The 24476-nt window shown below is 42.3% G+C and overlaps 1 protein-coding gene across 3 annotated transcripts in view; it reads left to right on the forward strand.

Annotated features, from left to right (window-relative positions):
* The window catches only part of NOS3 (nitric oxide synthase 3), a 720543-nt gene that overhangs the window by 360161 nt on the left and 335906 nt on the right, over positions 1–24476 (forward strand). For all 3 annotated transcript variants that reach the window (XR_008402467.1, XM_053713262.1, XM_053713263.1), the window contains exons 12-14: positions 663–807; positions 7418–7522; positions 8520–8587. Coding sequence is in view for 2 of the 3 variants with exons in the window: in XM_053713262.1 (XP_053569237.1) it covers positions 663–807; positions 7418–7522; positions 8520–8587 (318 nt within the window). In the remaining variant the exon portion in view is untranslated. The remainder of the gene's footprint in view (positions 1–662; positions 808–7417; positions 7523–8519; positions 8588–24476) is intronic.

Consider the following 24476-nt stretch of genomic DNA (forward strand, 5'->3'; position numbering starts at 1 on the left):
ATACCACAGTGAGTGTGTGCTACTGTGCGCATGTATACCACAGTGAGTGTGTGCTACAGTGTGCATGTATACCACAGTGAGTGTGTGTTACAGTGTGCATGTATACCTCAGTGAGTGTGTGCTACAGTGCGCATGTATACCACAGTGAGTGTGTGTTACAGTGTGCATGTATACCACAGTGAGTGTGTGCTACTGTGCGCATGTATACCACAGTGAGTGTGTGCTACAGTGCGCATGTATATCACAGTGAGTGCGTGCTACTGTGCGCATGTATACTACAGTGAGTGTGTGCTACAGTGCGCATGTATACCACAGTGAGTGTGTGCTACAGTGCGCATGTATACCACAGTGAGTGTGTGCTACTGTGTGCATGTATACTATAGTGAGTGTGTGCTACAGTGCACATGTATACCACAGTGAGTGTGTGTTACAGTGTGCATGTATACCTCAGTGAGTGTGTGCTACTGTGCGCATGTATACCACAGTGAGTGTGTGTTACAGTGTGCATGTTTAGTACAGTGAGTGTGTGCTGCTGTTAAGTGATTTTACACTCCACTATGGGTTTGTATATTGGGCATAACCCTGTGTTTTGCATGTAGACACAGTGGGTAAACTGCACAGTGGTACCAGATAACAGTCTGACAAACATGATTTTCTTTCAGTGCTGTGAAGTTTTCAGCCAAACTGATGGGACAAGCCATGGCCAGACGTGTGAAGGCAACAATACTATATGCCTCTGAGACCGGCAGGTCAGAGACTTACGCCCATAACCTCTGTAAGATCTTCAAACATGCGTTTGATCCAAGGGTAAGAAAGCAGATAGGGGAGAGGTGGGAGATGAAGAGAGAGGGGGGTAGGGAGAGAAAGTGGAGGGGGACGTAGTGGTGGGGACAGGAGAGTGGAGGGGGAGACGTAGTGGTGGGGACAGAAGAGTGGAGGGGGAGACGTAGTGGTGGGGACAGGAGAGTGCAGGGGGAGACGTAGTGGTGGGGACAGGAGAGTGGAGGGGGAGACGGAGTGGTGGGGAAAGGAGAGTGGAGGGGGAGACGGAGTGGTGGGGAAAGGAGAGTGGATCGGGAGTGGTGGGGAAAGGAGAGAGACTGGAGGGAAAGACGGAGTGGTGTGGAGGGTAGAGAGAGTGAAGGGGAGACAGAGTGGTGGGGAAGAGAGAGAGAGGGGATGGAGGGCTGAGATGAAGTGGTGGGAAAGGGAGATAGTTGGGGGATGAATGAGGTGAGAGGGGGAGAGGTGGGTGAGGTAGGAGAGGTGGGGGAGGGTGAAAGAGGGAGGAGGGCAATGGGGGGTACACATAGAGAGAGACTGGGGCATAGGAAGAAATATAGAAACTGGATAGGGATGAGAGAGGGCAGAGAAAGAGAAAAAGGTAGAGAGAAAACTAGTGACTATCTCTTCCTGAACACAAGTGACTTCCCCTTTCTGAGCACTAGTGACTTCCCTTCCTGAGCACTAGTGACTTTACCTACCTGAGCACTAGTGACTTCCCTTCCTGAGCACTAATGACTTTACCTACCTGAGCACTAGTGACTTTACCTACCTGTACACTAGTAACTTTACCTACCTGAGCACTAGTGACTTTACCTTCCTAAACACTGGTCACTTTATCTACCTGAGCACTAGTGACTTTACCTACCTGAGCACTAGTGACTTCCCTTCCTGAGCACTAATGACTTTACCTACCTGAGCACTAGTGACTTTACCTACCTGTACACTAGTAACTTTACCTACCTGAGCACTAGTGACTTTACCTTCCTAAACACTGGTCACTTTATCTACCTGAGCACTAGTGACTTTACCTACCTGAGCACTAGTGACTTCCCTTCCTGAGCACTAATGACTTTACCTACCTGAGCACTAGTGACTTTACCTACCTGTACACTAGTAACTTTACCTACCTGAGCACTAGTGACTTTACCTTCCTAAACACTGGTCACTTTATCTACCTGAGCACTAGTGACTTTACCTACCTGAGCACTAGTGACTTCCCTTCCTGAGCACTAATGACTTTACCTACCTGAGCACTAGTGACTTCCCTTCCTGAGCACTAATGACTTTACCTACCTGAGCACTAATGACTTTACCTACCTGAGCACTAGTGACTTTACCTACCTGTACACTAGTAACTTTACCTACCTGAGCACTAGTGACTTTACCTTCCTAAACACTGGTCACTTTATCTACCTGAGCACTAGTGACTTTACCTTGCTGAACACTAGTGACTTTACCTTCCTGAGCACTATTGGCTTTAACTACCTGAGCACTAGTGGCTTTAACTACCTGAGCACTAGTGACTTTACCTACCTGAGCACTAATGACTTTACCTTCCTAAACACTGGTGACTTTACCTACCTGGGCACAAGTGACTTTACCTACCTGAGCACTAGTGGCTTTACCTACCTGAGCACTAGTGGCTTTACCTACCTAAGCACTAGTGACTTTACCTACCTGAGCACTAGTAACTTTACCTACCTGAGCACTAGTGACTTTCCCTTCCTAAACACTAGTGACTTTACCTTCCTGAGCACTAGTGACTTTACCTTCCTGAGCACTAGTGACTTTACCTTCCTGAGCACTAGTGACTTTACCTTCCTGAGCACTAGTGACTTTACCTTCCTGAGCACTAGCGACTTTACCTTCCTGAGCACTAGTGTCTTTACCTACCTTAGCACTGGTGACTTTACCTACCTTAGCACTGGTGACTTTACCTTCTTGAGCAACAGTGGCTTTACCTTCTTGAGCACTAGTGGCTTTACCTTCTTGAGCACTAGTGGCTTTACCTTCTTGAGCACTAGTGGCTTTACATACCTGAGCACTAGTGACTTCCCTTCCTGAGCACTAGTGACTTCCCTTCCTGAGCACTAGTGACTTCCCTTCCTGAGCACTAGTAACTTTACCTACCTGATCACTAGTGATTTTACCTACCTGAGCACTAGTGACTTCCTTTCCTGAGCACTAGTGACTTTACCTACCTGAGCACTAGTGACTTTACCTACCTGATCACAAGTGCCTCTCCCTACTTAAACACACGTGACTTTCCCGACCTGAGCACAAATGATTTTCCTTACCTGAGAATAGGGGTGGACTTAGACCAATCAGGACCCTGGGCAAAAATTAGGGAAGGGCCCCCACTGTCTCACACTGGCCCAAATGTATGCAAATAAACATAGTAGCCTCCCTGCCCTGCCCCCACCAGGCCCCCAACTTCCAGGACCAGGAACCCCAATGTCAAAGGCCCCCCAAGCAACAAGCCCCCAATCCAGACAAAAGACACCCACTAAGCCCACACTTAACTACTTAGTTACTGATAGGGCAGCTGTCAACCCCAGCTTAAGCAGCACACCAGGAGCCATGGAGATGTCATTTGTGGGCCCCCCTACATGCTGGGCCCTTGGTCCAGGTCCTATTTGCTAACTGATCAGTCCGCCCTGAGCTTTAGTAACTTTATCTACCTGAGCACTAGTGACTTTCCCACCTGAACACTAGTGACTTTCCCACCTGAACTCTAGTCACTTTCTCTACCTGAACTCTAGTGACTTTCTCTACCTGAACTCTAGTGACTTTCTCTACCTGAACACTAGTGACTTTCTCTACCTGAACACTAGTGACTTTCTCTACCTGAACACTAGTGACTTTCCCACCTGAACACTAGTGACTTTCTCTACCTGAGCACTAGTGACTTCCCTTCCTGAGCACTAGTGACTTTACCTTCCTGAGCACTACTGACTCTATCTACCTGAGCACTAGTAACTTTACCTTCCTGAGCACTAGTGGCTTTACCTACCTGAGCACTACTGACTCTATCTACCTGAGCACTAGTAACTTTACCTTCCTGAGCACTAGTGACTTTACCTACCTGAGCACTAGTGACTTTACCTACCTGAGCACCAGTGACTTTACCTTCCCGAGCACTAGTGGCTCTACCTATCTGAGCACATTTGACTTTACCTTCCTAAGCACTAGTAACTTTACCTTCCTGAGCACTAGTGACTTTACCTTCCTGAGCACTAGTGACTTTACCTACCTGAGCACTAGTGACTTTACCTACCTGAGCACTAGTGACTTTACCTACCTGAGCACTAGTGACTTTACCTACCTGAGCACTAGTGACTTTACCTACCTGAGCACTAGTGACTTTACCTACCTGAGCACTAGTGGCTCTACCTACCTGAGCACTAGTGGCTCAACCTACCTGAGTACTAGTGACTTTACCTTCCTGAGCACTAGTGACTTTACCTTCCTGAGCACTAGTGACTTTACCTTCCTGAGCACTAGTGGCTCTAACTTCCTGAGCACTAGTGGCTTTACCTACCTGAGGACTAGTGGCTTTACCTACCTGAGCACTAGTGACTTACCTACCTGAGCACTAGTAACTTTACCTTCCTGAGCACTAGTGACTTTACATACCTGAGCACTAGTGGCTTTACCTACCTGAGCACTAGTGGCTTTACCTTCTTGAGCACTGGTGGCTTTACCTTCTTGAGCACTAGTGGCTTTACCTTCTTGAGCACTAGTGGCTTTACATACCTGAGCACTAGTGACTTCCCTTCCTGAGCACTAGTGACTTCCCTTCCTGAGCACTAGTGACTTTACCTACCTGATCACTAGTGATTTTACCTACCTGAGCACTAGTGACTTCTCTTCCTGAGCACTAGTGACTTTACCTACCTGATCACAAGTGCCTCTCCCTACTTAAACACACGTGACTTTCCCGACCTGAGCACAAATGATTTTCCTTACCTGAGAATAGGGGTGGACTTAGACCAATCAGGACCCTGGGCAAAAATTATGGAAGGGCCCCCAATGTCTCACACTGGCCCAAATGTATGCAAATAAACATAGTAGCCTCCCTGCCCTGCCCCCACCAGGCCCCCAACTTCCAGGACCAGGAACCCCAATGTCAAAGGCCCCCCAAGCAACAAGCCCCAAATCCAGACAAAAGACACCCACTAAGCCCACACTTAACTACTTAGTTACTGATAGGGCAGCTGTCAACCCCAGCTTAAGCAGCACACCAGGAGCCATGGAGATGTAATTTGTGGGCCCCCCTACATGCTGGGCCCTTGGTCCAGGTCCTATTTGCTGACTGATCAGTCCGCCCTGAGCTTTAGTAACTTTATCTACCTGATTACTAGTGACTTTCCCACCTGAACACTAGTGACTTTCCCACCTGAACACTAGTGACTTTCCCACCTGAACACTAGTGACTTTCTCTACCTGAACACTAGTGACTTTCCCACCTGAACACTAGTGACTTTCCCACCTGAACTCTAGTGACTTTCTCTACCTGAACTCTAGTGACTTTCTCTACCTGAGAACTAGTGACTTTCCCACCGGAGCACTAGTGACTTTCTCTACCTGAGCACTAGTGACTTTCTCTACCTGAACACTAGTGACTTTCCCACCTGAACACTAGTGACTTTCTCTACCTGAGAACTAGTGACTTTCCCACCGGAGCACTAGTGACTTTCTCTACCTGAGCACTAGTGACTTTCTCTACCTGAGCACTAGTGACTTTCTCTACCTGAGCACTAGTGACTTTCTCTACCTGAGCACTAGTGACTTTCTCTACCTGAACACTAGTGACTTTCTCTACCTGAGCACTAGTGACTTTCTCTACCTGAGCACTAGTGACTTTCCCACCGGAGCACTAGTGACTTTCTCTACCTGAGCACTAGTGACTTTCTCTACCTGAACACTAGTGACTTTCCCACCTGAACACTAGTGACTTTCTCTACCTGAGAACTAGTGACTTTCCCACCGGAGCACTAGTGACTTTCTCTACCTGAGCACTAGTGACTTTCTCTACCTGAGCACTAGTGACTTTCTCTACCTGAGCACTAGTGACTTTCTCTACCTGAGCACTAGTGACTTTCTCTACCTGAACACTAGTGACTTTCCCACCTGAGCACTAGTGACTTTCTCTACCTGAGCACTAGTGACTTTCTCTAACTGAGCACTAGTGACTTTCCCACCTGAGCACTAGTGACTTTCCCACCTGAGCACTAGTGACTTTCCCACCGGAGCACTAGTGACTTTCTCTACCTGAACACTAGTGACTTTCTCTAACTGAGCACTAGTGACTTTCTCTAACTGAGCACTAGTGACTTTCCCACCTGAGCACTAGTGACTTTCCCACCTGAGCACTAGTGACTTTCCCACCTGAGCACTAGTGACTTTCCCACCAGAGCACTAGTGACTTTCCCTAACTGAGCACTAGTGACTTTCCCACCTGAGCACTAGTGACTTTCTCTACCTGAGCACTAGTGACTTTCTCTACCTGAGCACTAGTGACTTTCTCTACCTGAGCACTAGTGACTTTCTCTTCCTGAGCACTAGTGACTTTCTCTACCTGAGCACTAGTGACTTTCTCTACCTGAGCACTAGTGACTTTCTCTACCTGAACACTAGTGACTTTCTCAACCTGAGCACTAGTGACTTTCTCTACCTGAGCACTAGTGACTTTCCCACTTGAGCACTAGTGACTTTCTCTACCTGAGCACTAGTGACTTTCCCACCTGAGCACTAGTGACTTTCTCTAACTGAGCACTAGTGACTTTCCCACCTGAGCACTAGTGACTTTCTCTACCTGAGCACTAGTGACTTTCTCTACCTGAGCACTAGTGACTTTCTCTACCTGAACACTAGTGACTTTCTCTACCTGAGCACTAGTGACTTTCTCTACCTGAGCACTAGTGACTTTCCCACCAGAGCACTAGTGACTTTCCCTAACTGAGCACTAGTGACTTTCCCACCTGAGCACTAGTGACTTTCTCTACCTGAGCACTAGTGACTTTCCCACCTGAGCACTACTGACTTTCTCTACCTGAGCACTAGTGAATTTCTCTACCTGAGCACTACTGACTTTCTCTACCTGAGCACTACTGACTTTCTCTACCTGAGCACTAGTGACTTTCTCTACCTGAGCACTAGTGACTTTCTCTACCTGAGCACTAGTGACTTTCTCTACCTGAGCACTAGTGACTTTCTCTACCTGAGCACTAGTGACTTTCTCTACCTGAGCACTAGTGACTTTCCCACCTGAGCACTACTGACTTTCTCTACCTGAGCACTAGTGAATTTCTCTACCTGAGCACTACTGACTTTCTCTACCTGAGCACTAGTGACTTTCTCTACCTGAGCACTAGTGACTTTCCCACCTGAGCACTAGTGACTTTCTCTACCTGAGCACTACTGACTTCCCCTACCTCTGAGAACTATTGGCTTTCACTTCCTGAGCACTAGTGACTTTCTCTACCTGAGCACTAGTGAATTTCTCTACCTGAGCACTACTGACTTTCTCTACCTGAGCACTACTGACTTCCCCTACCTCTGAGAACTATTGGCTTTCACTTCCTGAGCACTAGTGACTCTCCCTAACAGCCTCATTGTTTCCCTGTAGGTTGTGTGCATGGACCAATATGACACTGTCAACCTGGAGCATGAGACTCTGGTACTGGTGGTGACCAGCACGTTTGGGAACGGTGACCCCCCTGAGAATGGTGAGGTGAGCACAAACTGGCCTTCATGCCAAACCTGCACTTCTGCCAGCTTTGTAACCAGTGATTTATTTACCACCAACTTCTGGTAACCAGCATTTGTCCCTCCAACTACAAATTTAGATTCCATTGCTTCCTGCTATACACAGTAATTGTCCTTCCCTCAAACTGCTTCTAAGCAAGGCACAATTACTGCTATTCCATCTAAATATATTGTTATGCCCAGTACGTCTTACCAAACTGCTACATTGCAAGGCCCAATAAATGCCATTCCCTCAAACTACTACATTGTTATGCCCAGTAACGCCTCTTCACTTAACTTGCTAAATTGCTATACCCAATTGCATCAGACTGGTATATTGTATCTCAGAACAAGAACTCTTTTCCCTGCCAACCCTGTGCTGTTTACTGTATGTTCAGACTAAAGGGTTGAATTATCAAGCTCTGAATTGAGCTTGATGCCCCTGATTCTGCGTGAGCCTTCAGGCTCGCTAAACACAGTAGTTATGGAGCAGTGGTCTAAAGACTGCTGCTCCATAACTTGTCCGCTGCCTCTGAGGCTGCGGTCTTCAATCCGCCCAATCCTATATGATCAGGCTGATTGACACCCGAATCTGCCGGGGGCGGCATTGCACAAGCAGTTCACCAGAACTGCTTGTGCAATGATAAATGCTGACAGCTGTCGGCATTTATCGATGTGCGGCGGACATGATACGCTACATTGTATCATGTCCGTCCCCACTTTAGTAGATTGGCCCCTACGGATCGTGCGGATTGATGTCTGCCTTCTCTGAGGCCGCAGACAAGTTATGGAGCAGCGGTCTTTAGATCGCTGCTTCATAACTACTGTTTCCGGCGAGCCTGAAGGCTCGCACGGAAACGGGCATCAAGCTCCATTATTCGGCCCCATCGTTGTTTAACTTATGCTGGAGCACATTTGAGGGACAAAGTGGTATACCCTCTTAGATCTTTGTTTTGTGTAAACCATGTATTCTCTGCTTTTAGACATTTGCCCATGAGCTGATGGAAATGACCTCTCCTAGCACAGTCACCCTTCAGCCGGAGCAGCAGAAGTGAGTATTCAGGTGGAGTGTGGCTCTAATGGTTTAGGAAGCCATATGCGCAATACGCTGCTGTTTTACCTTCATCTAAGATTATTAAGAAATGCAGAAGCTCAGACAGGACATGACCAAACCAGCCTTGGTCTCCATGTTCATGTCTGATGACTGCCCAATGAGGTCATAACTGTACATTTATTTTGTATGTAGGGTGACAATATGGTTGCACTTATCCATGTCTACATTAGTTACAGCAAGGTTTGTCCAAATTAATTCATGGAAGGTTTTTAATACTTCAGAAAAACTGATGAACTTTCAGAAGCCTTAAAACTCTTTGCAGAAATGAAGGTCCAGCTCACAAACACAAAATGTCCCTGATTACTGTAAAGCTCTTAGTTATTGCCAGATGCTGTCATTGCTTTCACCTAAAGAACAATCGGCCAGATTACGAGTTTTACGGTAAGAGCTGCTCGGTACTAACTTGCACGTTATTACACCGCTCACTTCCCTACAGCGCTGGTATTACAGGTTTATAAAAACCCAGCGTTAAAAGGCAAAAAGTGAGCATAGAGCAAAATTGAGCTCCATACCGCACTCCAATACCAGCTCCTGAAAGCCGCGGTGAGCTGCTTTTACGTGCTCGTGCACGATTTCCCCATATACATCAATGGGGAGAGCCGGCTGAAAAAAAGTCTAACACCTGCAAAAAAGCAGCGTAAAGCTCAGTAACGCAGCCCCATTGATTCCTATGGGGAAACAAAATTTATGTTTACACCTAACACCCTAACATGAACCCTGAGTCTAAACACACCTAATCTTACAATTATTAACCCCTAATCTAACGCCCCCGACATCGCCGACACCTACATTATACTTATTAACCCCTAATCTGCCGCCCCAACATCGCCAACGCTTACATTATACTTATTAACCCCTAATCTGCCGCTCCGGACATCGCCGCCACTATAATAAACATATTAACCCCTAAACCGCCGCACTCCCACATCACAAACACTAGTTAAATATTATTAACCCCTAATCTGCCACCGCCAATGTCGCCACAACCTACCTACACTTATTAACCCCTAATCTGCTGCCCCCAACGTCGTCGCCACTATACTAAATGTATTAACCCCTAAACCTAAGTCTAACCCTAACCCTAACACCCCCTAACTTAAATATAATTAAAATAAATCTAAATAAAAATTACTATCATTAACTAAATAATTCCTATTTAAAACTAAATACTTACCTGTAAAATAAACCCTAAGCTAGCTACAATATAACTAATAGTTACATTGTATCTAGCTTAGGGTTTATTTTTATTTCACAGGCAACTTTGTATTTATTTTAAATAAATAGTTATTAACTATTTACTAACTACCTAGCTAAAATAAATACAAATTTACCTGTAAAATAAAACCTAACCTGAGTTACACTAACACCTAACATTACACTACAATTAAATTAATTACATAAATTAAATACAATTACCTAAATTACAAAAAACAAGCAAACACTAAATTACACAAAATAAAAAAAGAAATGATCAGATATTTAAACTAATTACACCTAATCTAATAGCCCTATCAAAATAAAAAAGCCCCCCCCCCAAAAAAAAACAAAACCCTAGCTTAAACTAAACTGTCACTAGCCCTTAAAAGGGCCTTTTGCGGGGCATTGCCCCAAAGAAATCAGCTCTTTTACCTGTAAAAAAAATACAAACAACCCCCCAACAGTAAAACCCATCACCCACACAAATACAAACAACCCCCCAAATAAAATCCTAACTAAAAAAACCTAAGCGGCGATATTGGGGGCGGCAGATTAGGGGTTAATAATATTTAACTAATGTTTGTGATACAGGCGTGTGGCGGTTTAGGGGTTAATATGTTTATTATAGTGGGACAATGTCGGGAGCGGCATATTTGGGGTTAATAAATGTATCTTAATGTTTGCGATGTGGGGGGCCTCGGTTTAGGGGTTAATAGGTAGATTATGGGTGTTAGTGTACTTTTTAGCACTTTAGTTATGAGTTTTATGTTACGGCGTTGTACCATAAAACCTATAACTACTGACTTTCAGTTTACGTTATGGATCTTGAAGTTTTAAGCTGTACCGCTCACTTTTTGGCCTCCCAGGCAAACTCGTAATACTGGCGCTATGGAAGTCCCATTGAAAAAGGACTTTTTGAAAGCTGCGGTAGTTACGTTGCGTTACAGCCCAAAAAGTGTGCGGTGCCCCTAAACCTGCAAGACTCGTAATACCAGCGGTAGTGAATAAGAGCCTTAATGCTGCTTTTTCAATCATACCGCAAAACTCGTAATCTAGCCGAATGTTAAGCACTTCCTTCTCTAATTACACAACTGTTAAACAATTCTTGGGACATTGTGGGAAACCATGGTCTGAGCATAAAGTAATCACATGGTCTGCAACTTCAGTTTATGTGTGAGCAGCCAAAATGGAGGGTGCTGATTTATAAGAATGTAATACTGGAATAACATTTTAGACAAGTTAAAGGGACATAATACTCAAATGCTAAATTACTTGAAACTGATGCAGTATAACAGTAAAAAGCTGACAGGAAAATATCACCTGATCATCTCTATGTAAAAAAGGAAGATATTTTACCTCACAAGCTCCTCAGCTCAGCAGAGTAAGTTCTGTGTAAAAAATTATACTCAGCTGCTCCCAGCTGCAGGTAAAAAAATAAAAAAAAAATAAAGAAATGAACAGCAGCCAATCAGCATCAGCAGTGCTGAGGTCATGAACTCTTACTGTGATCTCATGAGATTTGACTTGACTCTCATGAGATTTCATTGTAAACTTCCTTTACCTGATTGGTGAAATAAGATGAGAGTGCACGATGCTCATCCCTTCAGATGTCCCAGGACAGACACACTAATATGCTGCTTAGAAGTCCTTTACAATGGGAGGTGGCTACTGAGGAACTTTTGAGGTAAAATATCTTTCTTTTTTACATAGAGATGTTCAGGTGATATTTTCTAGTCAGCTTTTTACAGCTATGCTGCATCACTTTCAAGTGTTTAAACATTTGGGTATTATGGCCCTTTAAGTATGGTTAGCTGTATGTACCTGGCTCCTGAAGTAAGGCTAGCTGTATGTGCCTGGCTCCTGAAGTAAGGTTAGCTGTATGTACCTGGCTCCTGAAGTAAGGCTAGCTGTATGTACCTGGCTCCTGAAGTAAGGTTAGCTGTATGTACCTGGCTCCTGAAGTAAGGTTAGCTGTATGTACCTGGCTCCTGAAGTAAGGCTAGCTGTATGTACCTGGCTCCTGAAGTAAGGCTAGCTGTATGTACCTGGCTCCTGAAGTAAGGCTAGCTGTATGTACCTGGCTCCTGAAGTAAGGCTAGCTGTATGTACCTGGCTCCTGAAGTAAGGCTAGCTGTATGTACCTGGCTCCTGAAGTAAGGCTAGCTGTATGTACCTGGCTCCTGAAGTAAGGCTAGCTGTATGTGCCTGGCTCCTGAAGTAAGGTTAGCTGTATACCTGGCTCCTCAAGTAAGGAAAGTTTTGCATGCTGTAGGAATTTGGGAAGATTTGAGTGTTCCTGGCTGGAAGAGCTGAGCTTTGTAAAATCTCAGCCGCTCAACAAGCTGACGTTCCCTCTGCCATTTCTCATCTGCTCCTGCACATTTGTTGGTCACTAGATTTACAAACCAATTAATTATCTGACGCTCTCATCCGAACAGAAACCGGAAGCATAGGAAGGAAGTGTTTCCTGCAAACAGAAATAGTAGCATGTCTACCAGCCAGCAGCTCACAGCTTCTCATAACATATAAATTGTAGAGTACAACAATGAACATCCACACAGCGGCATGTGAAAGTTTATTTCACTGATAAACACACTTAATATCTCTGTAAACATCTCCCAAAGGTACCTCTGGTGCAGATTCACAGACTGACAGCTTTACCCATACAGTTTGCCTTTTATCTTCAGATCTCACAAACTCCTTTATTCTCTCACAATCCACCCTATTCCCTACTCACCGTGACGGACACTCTCTTGATCTGGTATTCTCCTACCTCTGCTCCCCTTCTGATGTCACCTGTCGGCCATTTCCCATCTCAGACCACCATCTGCTCACCTATAATCTCAATGTACAGGATAAACCTATTTCTCCCCCTCACCCCCGCACCTGTAGAAATCTGCATACTGTGGAACCTCTCCAACTTTCTAACCTTATTCAAAAACGCTTCCCCACACTTCCATGGTATCCTGACCTGACCTTGCTACAAGCCACTATAACAATACTCTCTCCTCTGCACTCGACACCCTTGCTCCTCCACAAATACGCAAAACCCCACGTCGTCCGCTCCAGCCCTGGCACTCTCAGCAAACACGCTATCTAGAAAAATGCTCCTGTGCTGTTGAATGTGCCTGGAGGAAATCCCGCTCTGAACCAGATTTCCTACACTATAAGTTCATTCTTTATTCTTACTCCTCTGCCCTTCACTTAGCCAAGCAAAACTACTTCTCCTCTCTCATATCTTCTCACTCCTCAAACCTTAAACGTCTCTTCTCCACTTTCAACACTCTCCTCTATCCAGCACCTGCACCTGACTTTAGTGCTCAAGACTTGGCAGGCTACTTTTTCAACAAAACACTTACCATCCAAAGTAACATCCCACCACAAGACTGCAACCTTCCCTCTCCGTCCCCGGTCACCCCTCCATCACTCTCAGTATCTTCCCCCCAACCACTAAGAATGAAGTGAGTTCCCTAATATCTTCCTCACACCTCACTACCTGCCCACTTGACCCTATCCTTTCACATCTATTACGTTCTCTGTCCTCTACCCTCACCCCAGCTCTTACTCACATATTCAACTGATCCTTTACTACTGGTTCATTTCCATCATCCTTTAAACATGCAAAGGTCACCCCCATCCTCAAAAAGCTTCTTCTAATCCCCCCAACTAATTCTACTCCAGTTTCTAAGTTTACTATCACTGTTGGTGACACCACTATCTCCCCATCACCATAAGTCCGCTGCCTAGGAGTTACACTTGACTCCAATCTGTCCTTCATACCCCACATCCAATCCCTCTCTTCATCCTGTCGCAACCACCTACGCAATATCTCCAATATTCGTCCTTTTCTGAGTGCTGATACTACTAAACTGCTAATCCATTCCCTAGTAATCGCCTGGCATGACGACTGTAACAACCTACTAACTGGCCTTCCTCTCTCCCGCCTCTCCCTCCTTCAATCCATCCTAAATGCCTTGGCTAGGCTAATCCACCTCTCCCGACGCTCTGTATCCGCTGCACCCCTCTGTGAGTCCCTTCACTGGCTCCCCATTCACAGCAGAATTAAATTAAAAATACTCACTCTGACGTACAAAGCCCTTACCAATGCAGCTCCCCCATACCTGTCCTCACTCATCAACAAATATACTCCAGCCCGTCTCCTAAGATCTAACAACAATCTACTCCTTGCCTCTTCTACCATCACCTCCTCTCATGCTAGTCTACAGGACTTCTCTCGTGCGGCACCAACCCTCTGGAACACACTTCCTCGAGCTGTCAGACTTTCCCCCAACCTCTCCTCCTTTAAACGCTCCCTAAAGACCTTCTTGTTCAGGGAAGAATATCACCAAATCAGTAACTAATGAATTCCACTTGCTTAATAGTTGCCCTCATCTAACTCCACACTAACATCATTCCCACCTTTGCAGTCCCCACCTCCTGTTTCTCACCCTCCTACCCATTTAGATTGCAAGTTCCCACGGGAACAGGGCTCCCAATTCCCCCTGTATTTGTTTGTTACATTTTGTCTGGTGTCTCATATTGTACTGTCCTTTTATCTTTGTTACCTATGAACAGCGCTGTGGAATCTGTTGGCGCTTTATAAATAAAGAATAATAATAATAATAATCTTATCTGATTGTTGCTTAGCTCATGAAGCCATATATATAGATCCCCATATATATAGATCCCCATAAGATATAAGTGCAGATTTCCAGTTTGCAGGATGACAGCAGGCTACAAAATTATAATGGTGAAAGCTCAAAAAGTGAAAATTTTGGGAAATTCCTGGTTTCATTTCTCAATGGAAACCTGATTTGAACTTTGCCCCCGCCCAAAAAAAACAAAACAGTTTATCCTTCTGATATTAAATGAAAAGCTCCTGGGCACGGCGGGGCAGCTGTTCCTTCAGTTGTTTTTGCATGCAGCATGTTGGGAAAAGTGAACTTCAGGGAATATTTCTGCTTTCTTGTGTGGAGAATGAAAACTGGTATAAAACTATATATATATTTTAAAGAGAGATATGTATAGATACACATCAGGAAATTGGTTCTATAATATTTTAGTCCTTTTATGTAGAAGTAGATGATACAAGTTTATAAGGGTTTAATAATGATTGTCTCCCCTGTGTTATTAAATTAACAGAGGATGAGTTTTTCTCCAACACGTCTGCTTCTTTTTAGAGTCCTTTGTTCTTCTATTTATATTGTATTGGGAATTGAAGTTTGCAGATATTTTAAGGGGAGTTTTAAGGAATTAATTGTAATCAAGGACAGGGATTTAGTAAATTTAGACCATAAATCTATAGCATGGTTCACAATTGGAAATGGAGTTTGCTGTTGCTGAGGGTGACTGGTGCAATTTTCACAAGAAATCATCTTTGGCGTAAATTCCACTCATCTCTAATTCTAACTTGGTCCATCTAACCTTCTTCTCCACATCATGTATTAAAACTGATTGTGTTAGTTATGCAGCTTGATAATAGTCTTCAAGATTGGGGACACCCCCCTCCCAGGAGCCTATGTCTGGTTAGAGTGAACCGGGAGATCCTTGCGTTTTTTTACCCCTGATAAAGCGGTTGCTTTCTGATTGTAGGGTTAACAAATCTTTACTTGGGACAGCAATAGAGAGACTGCGAAACAAATATAGCAGTTGTGGAAGAATAGTCATTTTAACTGCAAAATATTTACATTTTCTAAAGTTTTTCATTTAATTGCATATAGCTTTGAATACAGATATATCATTTGCTTTATATAGCGCTGAAGAATGTTTGGTTATATTTAATCACAAACATAATACATTTTCTTGGAACCATGAAAACTCAAAGTTCAGCACAATATATTTTTTTCGTGTGGGGGTAGTGATAGTGGCATAGTATCACATTTCTCCATATTAACTTTATATCCTGAAATAGCAGAAAAGTTGTGAAGTATTTGATATAAATTTGGAAGGGAGATTAAGGGTTTTGTAAGGGAAATCAGAACATTCTCTGCAAACAATGTAATTTTATATTCAGTATGTTTTATTGTTACTCCTGAAAATATCTGGTGAATGCCTTATATGTTGAGCTAGTGGCTCAATACAGATAACAAATAGTAATGGTGACAAGGGACAGCCCTGTATAGTTATATGACCAGATTTATTTCCCATCACCTGTATGTTTGCCAAAAGGAGCTGAGTATATTCCATTTATTGAAGTAACAAAGGGTCCCTTTATCCTCATCTTATCTAATACACAGTCCGCTAGATTTAGAGTTCTGCGGCCAAAGGGGTGCGTTAGCTACGCATGCTTTTTTTCCCCCGCACCTTTTAAATACCGCTGGTATTTAGAGTTCACAGAAGGGCTGCGTTAGGCTCCAAAAAGGGAGCGTAGAGCATATTTACCGCCACTGCAACTCTAAATACCAGCGGTGCTTACGGACGCGGCCAGCTTCAAAAACGTGCTCATGCACGATATCCTCATAGGAAACAATGGGGCAGTTTGATCTGAAAAAAAAACTAACACCTGCAAAAAAGCAGCGTTCAGCTCCTAACGCAGCCCCATTGTTTCCTATGGGGAAACACTTCCTAAGTCTGCACCTAACACCCTAACATGTACCCCGAGTCTAAACACCCCTAACCTTACACTTATTAACCCCTAATCTGCCGCCCCCGCTATCGCTGACCCCTGCATATTTTTTTAACCCCTAATCTTCCGCTCCGTACACTGCCGCCACCTACGTTATCCCTATGTACCCCTAATCTCCTGCCCCTAACACCGTTGACCCCATATTATATTTATTAACCCCTAATCTGCCGCCCCCAACGTCGCTGCCACCTACCTACAATTATTAACCCCTAATCTGCCGACCGGACCTCACCGCTACTCTAATAAATTTTTTAACCCCTAAAGCTAAGTCTAACCCTAACACTAACACCCCCCTAAGTTAAATATAATTTTTATCTAACGAAATAAATTAACTCTTATTAAATAAATTATTCCTATTTAAAGCTAAATACTTATCTTTAAAATAAACCCTAATATAGCTACAATATAAATTATAATTATATTGTAGCTATTTTAGGATTAATATTTATTTTACAGGTAACTTTGTATTTATTTTAACCAGGTACAATAGCTATTAAATAGTTAATAACTATTTAATAGCTACCTAGTTAAAATAATTACAAAATTACCTGTAAAATAAATCCTAACCTAAGTTACAATTAAACCTAACACTACACTATCAATAAATTAATTAAATAAAATACCTACAATTATCTACAATTAAACCTAACACTACACTATCAATAAATTAATTACATACAAATACCTACAAATAAATACAATTAAATAAACTAGCTAAAGTACAAAAAATAAAAAAAGAACTAAGTTACAAAAAATAAAAAAAGAATTTACAAACATTAGAAAAGCTCTTTTACCTTACCAGCCCTTAAAAGGGCCTTTTGCGGGGCATGCCCCAAAGAATTCTGCTCCTTTGCCTGTAAAAAAAACCATACAATACCCCCCTCAACATTACAACCCACCACCCACATACCCCTAATCTAACTCAAACCCCCCTTAAATAAACCTAACACTAAGCCCCTGAAGATCTCCCTACCTTATCTTCACGACGCTGGGTATCACCGATCCGTCCAGAGGAGGCTCCGAAATCTTCATCCAAGCCCAAGCGGGGGCTGAAGAGATCCATCATCAGGCTGAAGAGATCCATCATCAGGCTGAAGAGATCCATCATCAGGCTGAAGAGATCCATCATCAGGCTGAAGAGATCCATCATCAGGCTGAAGAGATCCATCATCAGGCTGAAGAGGTCCATCATCTGGCTGAAGAGGTCCATCATCGGGCTGAAGAGGTCCATCATCCGGCTGAAGTCTTCTATCAAGCGGCATCTTCAATCTTCTTTCTTCCGGATCCATCTTCATCCCGCCGACGCGGAACATCCATCCTGGCCGACGACTTCCAAACAAATGACGGTTCCTTTAAATGACGTTATCCAAGATGGCGTCCCTCGAATTCCGATTGGCTGATTGGCTGATTCCATCAGCCAATCAGAATTTTCCTACCTTAATTCCGATTGGCTGATAGAATCCTATCAGCCAATCGGAATTCGAGGGACGCCATCTTGGATGACATCCCTTAAAGGAACCGTCATTTGTCGGGAAGTCGTCGGCCAGGATGGATGTTCCGCGTCAGCGGGATGAAGATGGATCCGGAAGAAAGAAGATTGAAGATGCCGCTTGATAGAAGACTTCAGCCCGATGATGGACCTCTTCAGCGCCCGCTTGGATCAAGACTTCAGCCCGATGATGGACCTCTTCAGCGCCCGCTTGGATCAAGACTTCAGCCCGATGATGGACCTCTTCAGCCCCCGCTTGGGCTTGGATGAAGATTTCGGAGCCTCTTCTGGACGGATCGGTGATACCCGGCGTGGTGAAGACAAGGTATTAAGATCTTCAGGGGCTTAGTGTTAGGTTTATTTAAGGGGAGTTTGGGTTAGATTAGGGGTATGTGGGTGGTGGGTTGTAATGTTGGGGGGGGTATTGTATGTTTTTTTTACAGGCAAAAGAGCAGAATTATTTGGGGCATGCCCCGCAAAAGGCCCTTTTAAGGGCTGGTAAGGTAAAAGAGCTTTTCTATTTGTATTTTAGAATAGGGTAGGGCATTTTTTTATTTTGGGGGGCTTTGTTATTTTATTAGGGGGCTTAGAGTAGGTGTAATTAGCTTAAAATTGTTGTAATATTTTTCTAATGTTTGTAAATTATTTTTTTATTTTTTGTAACTTAGTTCTTTTTTATTTTTTGTAATTTAGTTAGTTTATTTAATTGTAGATAATTGTAGGTATTTTATGTAATTAATTTATTGATAGTGTAGTGTTAGGTTTAATTGTAACTTAGGTTAGGATTTATTTTACAGGTAATTTTGTAATTATTTTAACTAGGTAGCTATTAAATAGTTATTAACTATTTAATAGCTATTGTACCTGGTTAAAATAAATACAAAGTTACCTGTAAAATAAATATTAATCCTAAAATAGCTACAATATAATTATAATTTATATTGTAGCTATATTAGGGTTTATTTTACAGGTAAGTATTTAGCTTTAAATAGGAATAATTTATTTAATAAGAAATAATTTATTTTGTTAGATAAAAATTATATTTAACTTAGGGGGGTGTTAGGGTTAGACTTAGCTTTAGGGGTTAATAAATTTATTAGAGTAGCGGTGAGGTCCGGTCGGCAGATTAGGGGTTAATACTTGAAGTTAGGTGTCAGTGATGTTAGGGAGGGCAGATTAGGGGTTAATACTATTTATTATAGGGTTATTGAGGCGGGAGTGAGGCGGATTAGGTGTTAATAACTTTATTATAGTAGTGGTGAGGTCCGGTCGGCAGATTAGGGGTTAATAATTGTAGGTAGGTGGCAGCGACATTGGGGGCGGCAGATTAGGGGTTAATTAATATAATATAGTGGTCGGCGGTGTTAGGGGCAGCAGATTAGGGGTACATAGGGATAACGTAGGTTGTGGCGGTGTGCGGTCGGCAGATTAGGGGTTAAAAAAAATTATTAGAGTGGCGGCGATGTGGGGGGGCCTCGGTTTAGGGGTACATAGGTAGTTTATGGGTGTTAGTGTACTTTAGAGCACAGTAGTTAAGAGCATTATGAACCGGCGTTAGCCCATAAAGCTCTTAACTCCTGGCTTTTTGCTGCGGCTGGAGTTTTGTCGTTAGAGTTCTAACGCTCACTTCAGCCAAGACTCTAAATACCGGCGTTAGGAAGATCCCATTGAAAAGATAGGATACGCAATTGGCATAGGGGGATCTGCGGTATGGAAAAGTCGCGGCTGCAAAGTGAGCGTTAGACCCTTTCCTGACTGACTCTAAATACCAGCGGGCGGCCAAAACCAGCGTTAGGAGCCCCTAACGCTGGTTTTGACGGCTAACGCAGAACTCTAAATCTAGGCGAGTGTATATAATCCCAATCCACCCTATTGAATGCCTTCTCTGCATTCAATGATAGGAACAGAGAAAGTGTTTGTGTTATAGAAACATAATCTATGAGTGATGTCATTAGCTACACCATATCAGCTGATGAAACCCACCCGAACGGGTTGATTCAATGTAGGCAAGATATGTTTTAATCGATTGGCAAATATATTAGAAAAATTCTTTATATCTTGATTGATTATTAAGATCGGTCTATAGTTATTGCAGTATTTTTTGTCTTTACCTGGTTTAGGAATCACCATCGGCTAGATCACGAGTTTTGTCGGTAAGGCTGTGCGGTGCTAACGCTCCTTTTTTTCTTACCCCTCCCTTTAAACAACGCTGGTATTACGAGTTTTCTGCAAGCCGGCGTTAGCCTCAGAAAAGTGAGCGTTGCACAAAATTTAGCTCCACATCTCACCTCGATGCCAGCGTTGCTTACGGTAGCGGTAAGCTGGCAAAAAGTGCTTGTGCATGATTTCCCCATAGGAAACAATGGGGCTGAGCTGGCTGAAAAAAAAACCTAACACCTGCAAAAAAGAAGCGTTCAGCTCCTAACACAGCCCCATTGTTTCCTATGGGGAAAGTAAATTTATGTCTACACCTAACACCCTAACATGAACCCCGAGTCTAAACACCCCTAATCTTACACTTATTAACCCCTAATCTGCCACCCCCACTATCGCTAACACCTACATTATAATTATTAACCCCTAATCTGCTGCTCCGGACACCGCCGCCACCTACATTAAATTTATTAACCCCTAATCTGCCACCAACGTCGCCGCCACTATAATAAAGTTATTAACCCCTAAACCTAAGTCTAACCCTAACCACCCCAACTTAAATATAATTTAAATTAAACAAAATTAATTTAACATAATTAAATAAATTAATCCTATTTAAAACTAAATACTTACCGATAAAATAAACCATAAGATAGCTACTATATAACTAATAGTTACATTGTAGCTAGCTTAGTATTTATATTTATTTTACAGGCAACTTTGTATTTATTTTAACTAGGTACAATAGTTATTAAATAGTTATTAACTATTTAATAACTACCTAGCTAAAATAAAGACAAAATTTATTGTAAAACAAATCCTAATCTAAGTTACAATTACACCTAACACTACACTATCATTAAAATAATTGCCTAAACTACCTACAATTAATTACAATTAAATTAAATAAACTAAATTACGGAAAAACCCCCCCACTAAATTACAGAAATTAAAAAAAGAATTACAAGAATTTTAAACTAATTACACCTAATCTAATCCCCCTAATAAAATAAAAAAGCCCCCCAAAATAAAAAACATTCCCTACCCTATACTAAATTACAAATAGCCCTTAAAAGGGCCTTTTGCGGGGCATTGTCCCAAAGTAATCAGCTCTTTTACCTGTAAAAAAAAAATACAATACCCCCCCCAACATTACAACCCACCACCCACACACCCCTACTCCAAAACCCACCCAATCCCCCCTAACACTAACCCCCTGAAGATCTCCCTACCTTGAGCCGTCTTCACCCAGCCGGGCACAAGTGGTCCTCAATACGGCAGAAGTCTTCATCCGATAGGGGCAGAAGAGGTCCTCCAGATGGCAAAAGTCTTCATCCAAGCGGCATATTCTATCTTCATCCTTCCGGAGCGGGTCCATCTTCAATCCAGCCGACACAGAGCCATCCTCTTCAAACGACATCCTAACGAAGAATGAAGGTTCCTTTAAATGACGTCATCCAAGATAGCATCCCTTGAATTCCGATTGGCTGATAGGATTCTATCAGCCAATCGGAATTAAGGTAGGAAAAATCCTATTGGCTGATGCAATCAGCCAATAGGATTGAGCTCGCATTCTATTGGCTGATTGGAACAGCCAATAGAATGCGAGCTCAATCCTATTGGTTGATCCAATCAGCCAATAGGATTTTTCCTACCTTAATTGCGATTGGCTGATAGGATTCTATCAGCCAATCGGAATTCAAGGGACGCCATTTTGGATGATGTCATTTAAAGGAACCTTCATTCTTCATTAGGACATCGTTTGAAGAGGCTGGCTCCACGTTGGCTGGATTGAAGATGGACCCGCTCTGCTCCGGAAGGATGAAGATAGAAGATGCCACTTGGATGAAGACTTCTGCCGTCTGGAGGACCTCTTCTGCCCCGATCGGATGAAGACTTCTGCCGTATGGAGGACCACTTGTGCCTGGCTGGGTGAAGACGGCTCAAGGTAGGGAGATCTTCAGGGGGTTAGTGTTAGGTTTTTTTAAGGGGGGATTGGGTGGGTTTTAGAGTAGGGGTGTGTGGGTGGTGTGTTTTAATGTTGGGGGGGGTATTGTATTTTTCTTTTACAGGTAAAAGAGCTGATTACTTTGGGGCAATGCCCCGTAAAAGGCCCTTTTAAGGGCTATTTGTAATTTAGTATAGGGTAGGGAAATTTTATTATTTTGGGGGCTTTTTTTTTTATTGGTAGGATTAGATTAGGTGTAATTAGTTTAAAATTCTTGTAATTCTTTTTTATTTTCTGTAATTTAGTGTTTGGTTTTTTTCATAATTTAGTTTATTGAATTTAATTGTTATTAATTGTAGGTAGTTTAGGTAATTTATTTAATGATATTATTAGGTGTAATTGTAACTTAGGTTAGGATTTATTTTACAGGTAATTTTGTACTTATTTTAGCTAGGTAGTTATTAAATAGTTAATAACTATTTAATAACTATTGTACCTAGTTAAAGTAAATACAAAGTTGCCTGTAAAATAAATATAAATCCTAAGCTAGCTACAATGTAACTATTAGTTATATTGTCGCTATCTTAGGGTTTATTTTATCGGTAAGTATTTAGTTTTAAATAGGATTAATTTATTTAATTATGTTAAATGTATTTCGTTTAATTTAAAATATATTTAAGTTGGGGGGTTAGCGTTAGGTTTAGACTTAGGTTTAGGGGTTAATACTTTTAATATAGTAGCATCGACGTTGGGGGTGGCAGATTAGGGGTTAATAAATGTAAGTAGGTGTTGGCGATGTTAGGGACGGCAGATTAGGGGTTAATAAAATTGAACTAGTGTTTGCGAGGTGGGACTGCGGCGGTTTAGGGGTTAATACATTTATTAAAGTGGCGGCGATGTCCGATCGGCAGATTAGGGGTTAAATAATTTTATTATAATGTTTGTGATGTGGGGGGGGGCTCGGTTTAGGGGTTAATAGGTAGTTTATGGGTGTTAGTGTACTTTGTAGCACTTTAGTTAAGAGTTCTATGTTCCGGCGTTAGTCCATAAAACTCTTAACTACTGACTTTTAAATGTGGTAGAAGTCTTGACAGGAGAGGGTCTACCGCTCACTTCTTCCAAGACTCGTAATACCAGCGTTAAGCAAATCCCATTAAAAAGATAGGATAAACAATAGACGTAAGGGGATTTGCGGTAGCCTTGAGTCGCGGAAGAAAAGTGAGCGGTAGACCCTTTCCTGCCTGACTCGTAATACCAGCGGGCGTTAAAAAGCAGCGTTGGGACCTCTCAATGCTGCTTTTTAAGGCTAACGCCAAACTCGTAATCTAGGCGTTAGTAAATAACAATCCCTTTAAACCTTTCTGTATTGTGACATGATCCGACCAAACACAGGGTTGTATGGAGGAGAAGATTAGATTTGGCACCAGAATTTGACTAATAAAGATATAATCTAATTTAGAATAACTGCTGTGTGCTGTCGAATAATATGTATAGTTTGTTGTGTCTCCATATAATATTTTCCATGTATCTAATACATTATGTCCCATCAATGATTCTTTTATTGGTCTGACTTTTCTATTTTGTCTCGTTTGGAATCGTGTCAAATTACCCTTAATATGAGTAGACTTTTATTTTAGGTAAACATTAAAGTCTCCCACAGAGATTATTCTAATGTCTGACACATTAGTTAATAGGTAGGAAATATGTAGAAAGAATTCTTCTTGTTTTTCATTGGGAGCATAAACGTTACAAAATAGTACTTCTGTACCTTGTATTGATCCCTTTAATAGTAAATACCTTCCCTCTGTCCGCTATTTCTTCTTCTTTTACAAAATTGAGTGTTATATGAAATAATATAGATACCCCTTTTTTTACTATCTGTTGTTGATTGAAAATGAGATGGAAAATGTTTAGACCAATATTTCGGAAACTGATGTGCTACAAAATGAGTTTTCTGCTAAAAATTACATTGGCTTCTAATTGATTATGGCTAGATTACAAGTGCCCGCAAACTGGCAAATCCGCCGTTTATTGGGGCGCCATACATAACTAGCCATTACAAGTGGCTGGTTATTCTGATTATTGCTACCGTGATCTGGCTGGAGCAATTAGCACACCGAAAATTAACCAGCGGTCAGACAAAAATTTCCCCCTCAATTGCCCTAAAAATTATGTGTAGTGTGCATAATAATAAAAAAAATAGCATTATTTTTTATTAATGACTACAGGAGGCAGTTTTAAGTGGTAAAAACTGAAAAGTGCCTTTACATTGCGGCCTATGGGGACTGTGTTATCTCTGTAAATATATATGTATATGAATAAATATGTATGTATATAAACATACTAACACACAAATATATATGTATATGAATAAATATGTATGTATATAAACATACTAACACACAAATATATA

Source organism: Bombina bombina, chromosome 5, assembly GCF_027579735.1.
Source record: "Bombina bombina isolate aBomBom1 chromosome 5, aBomBom1.pri, whole genome shotgun sequence".
Lineage (NCBI taxonomy): Eukaryota > Metazoa > Chordata > Amphibia > Anura > Bombinatoridae > Bombina > Bombina bombina.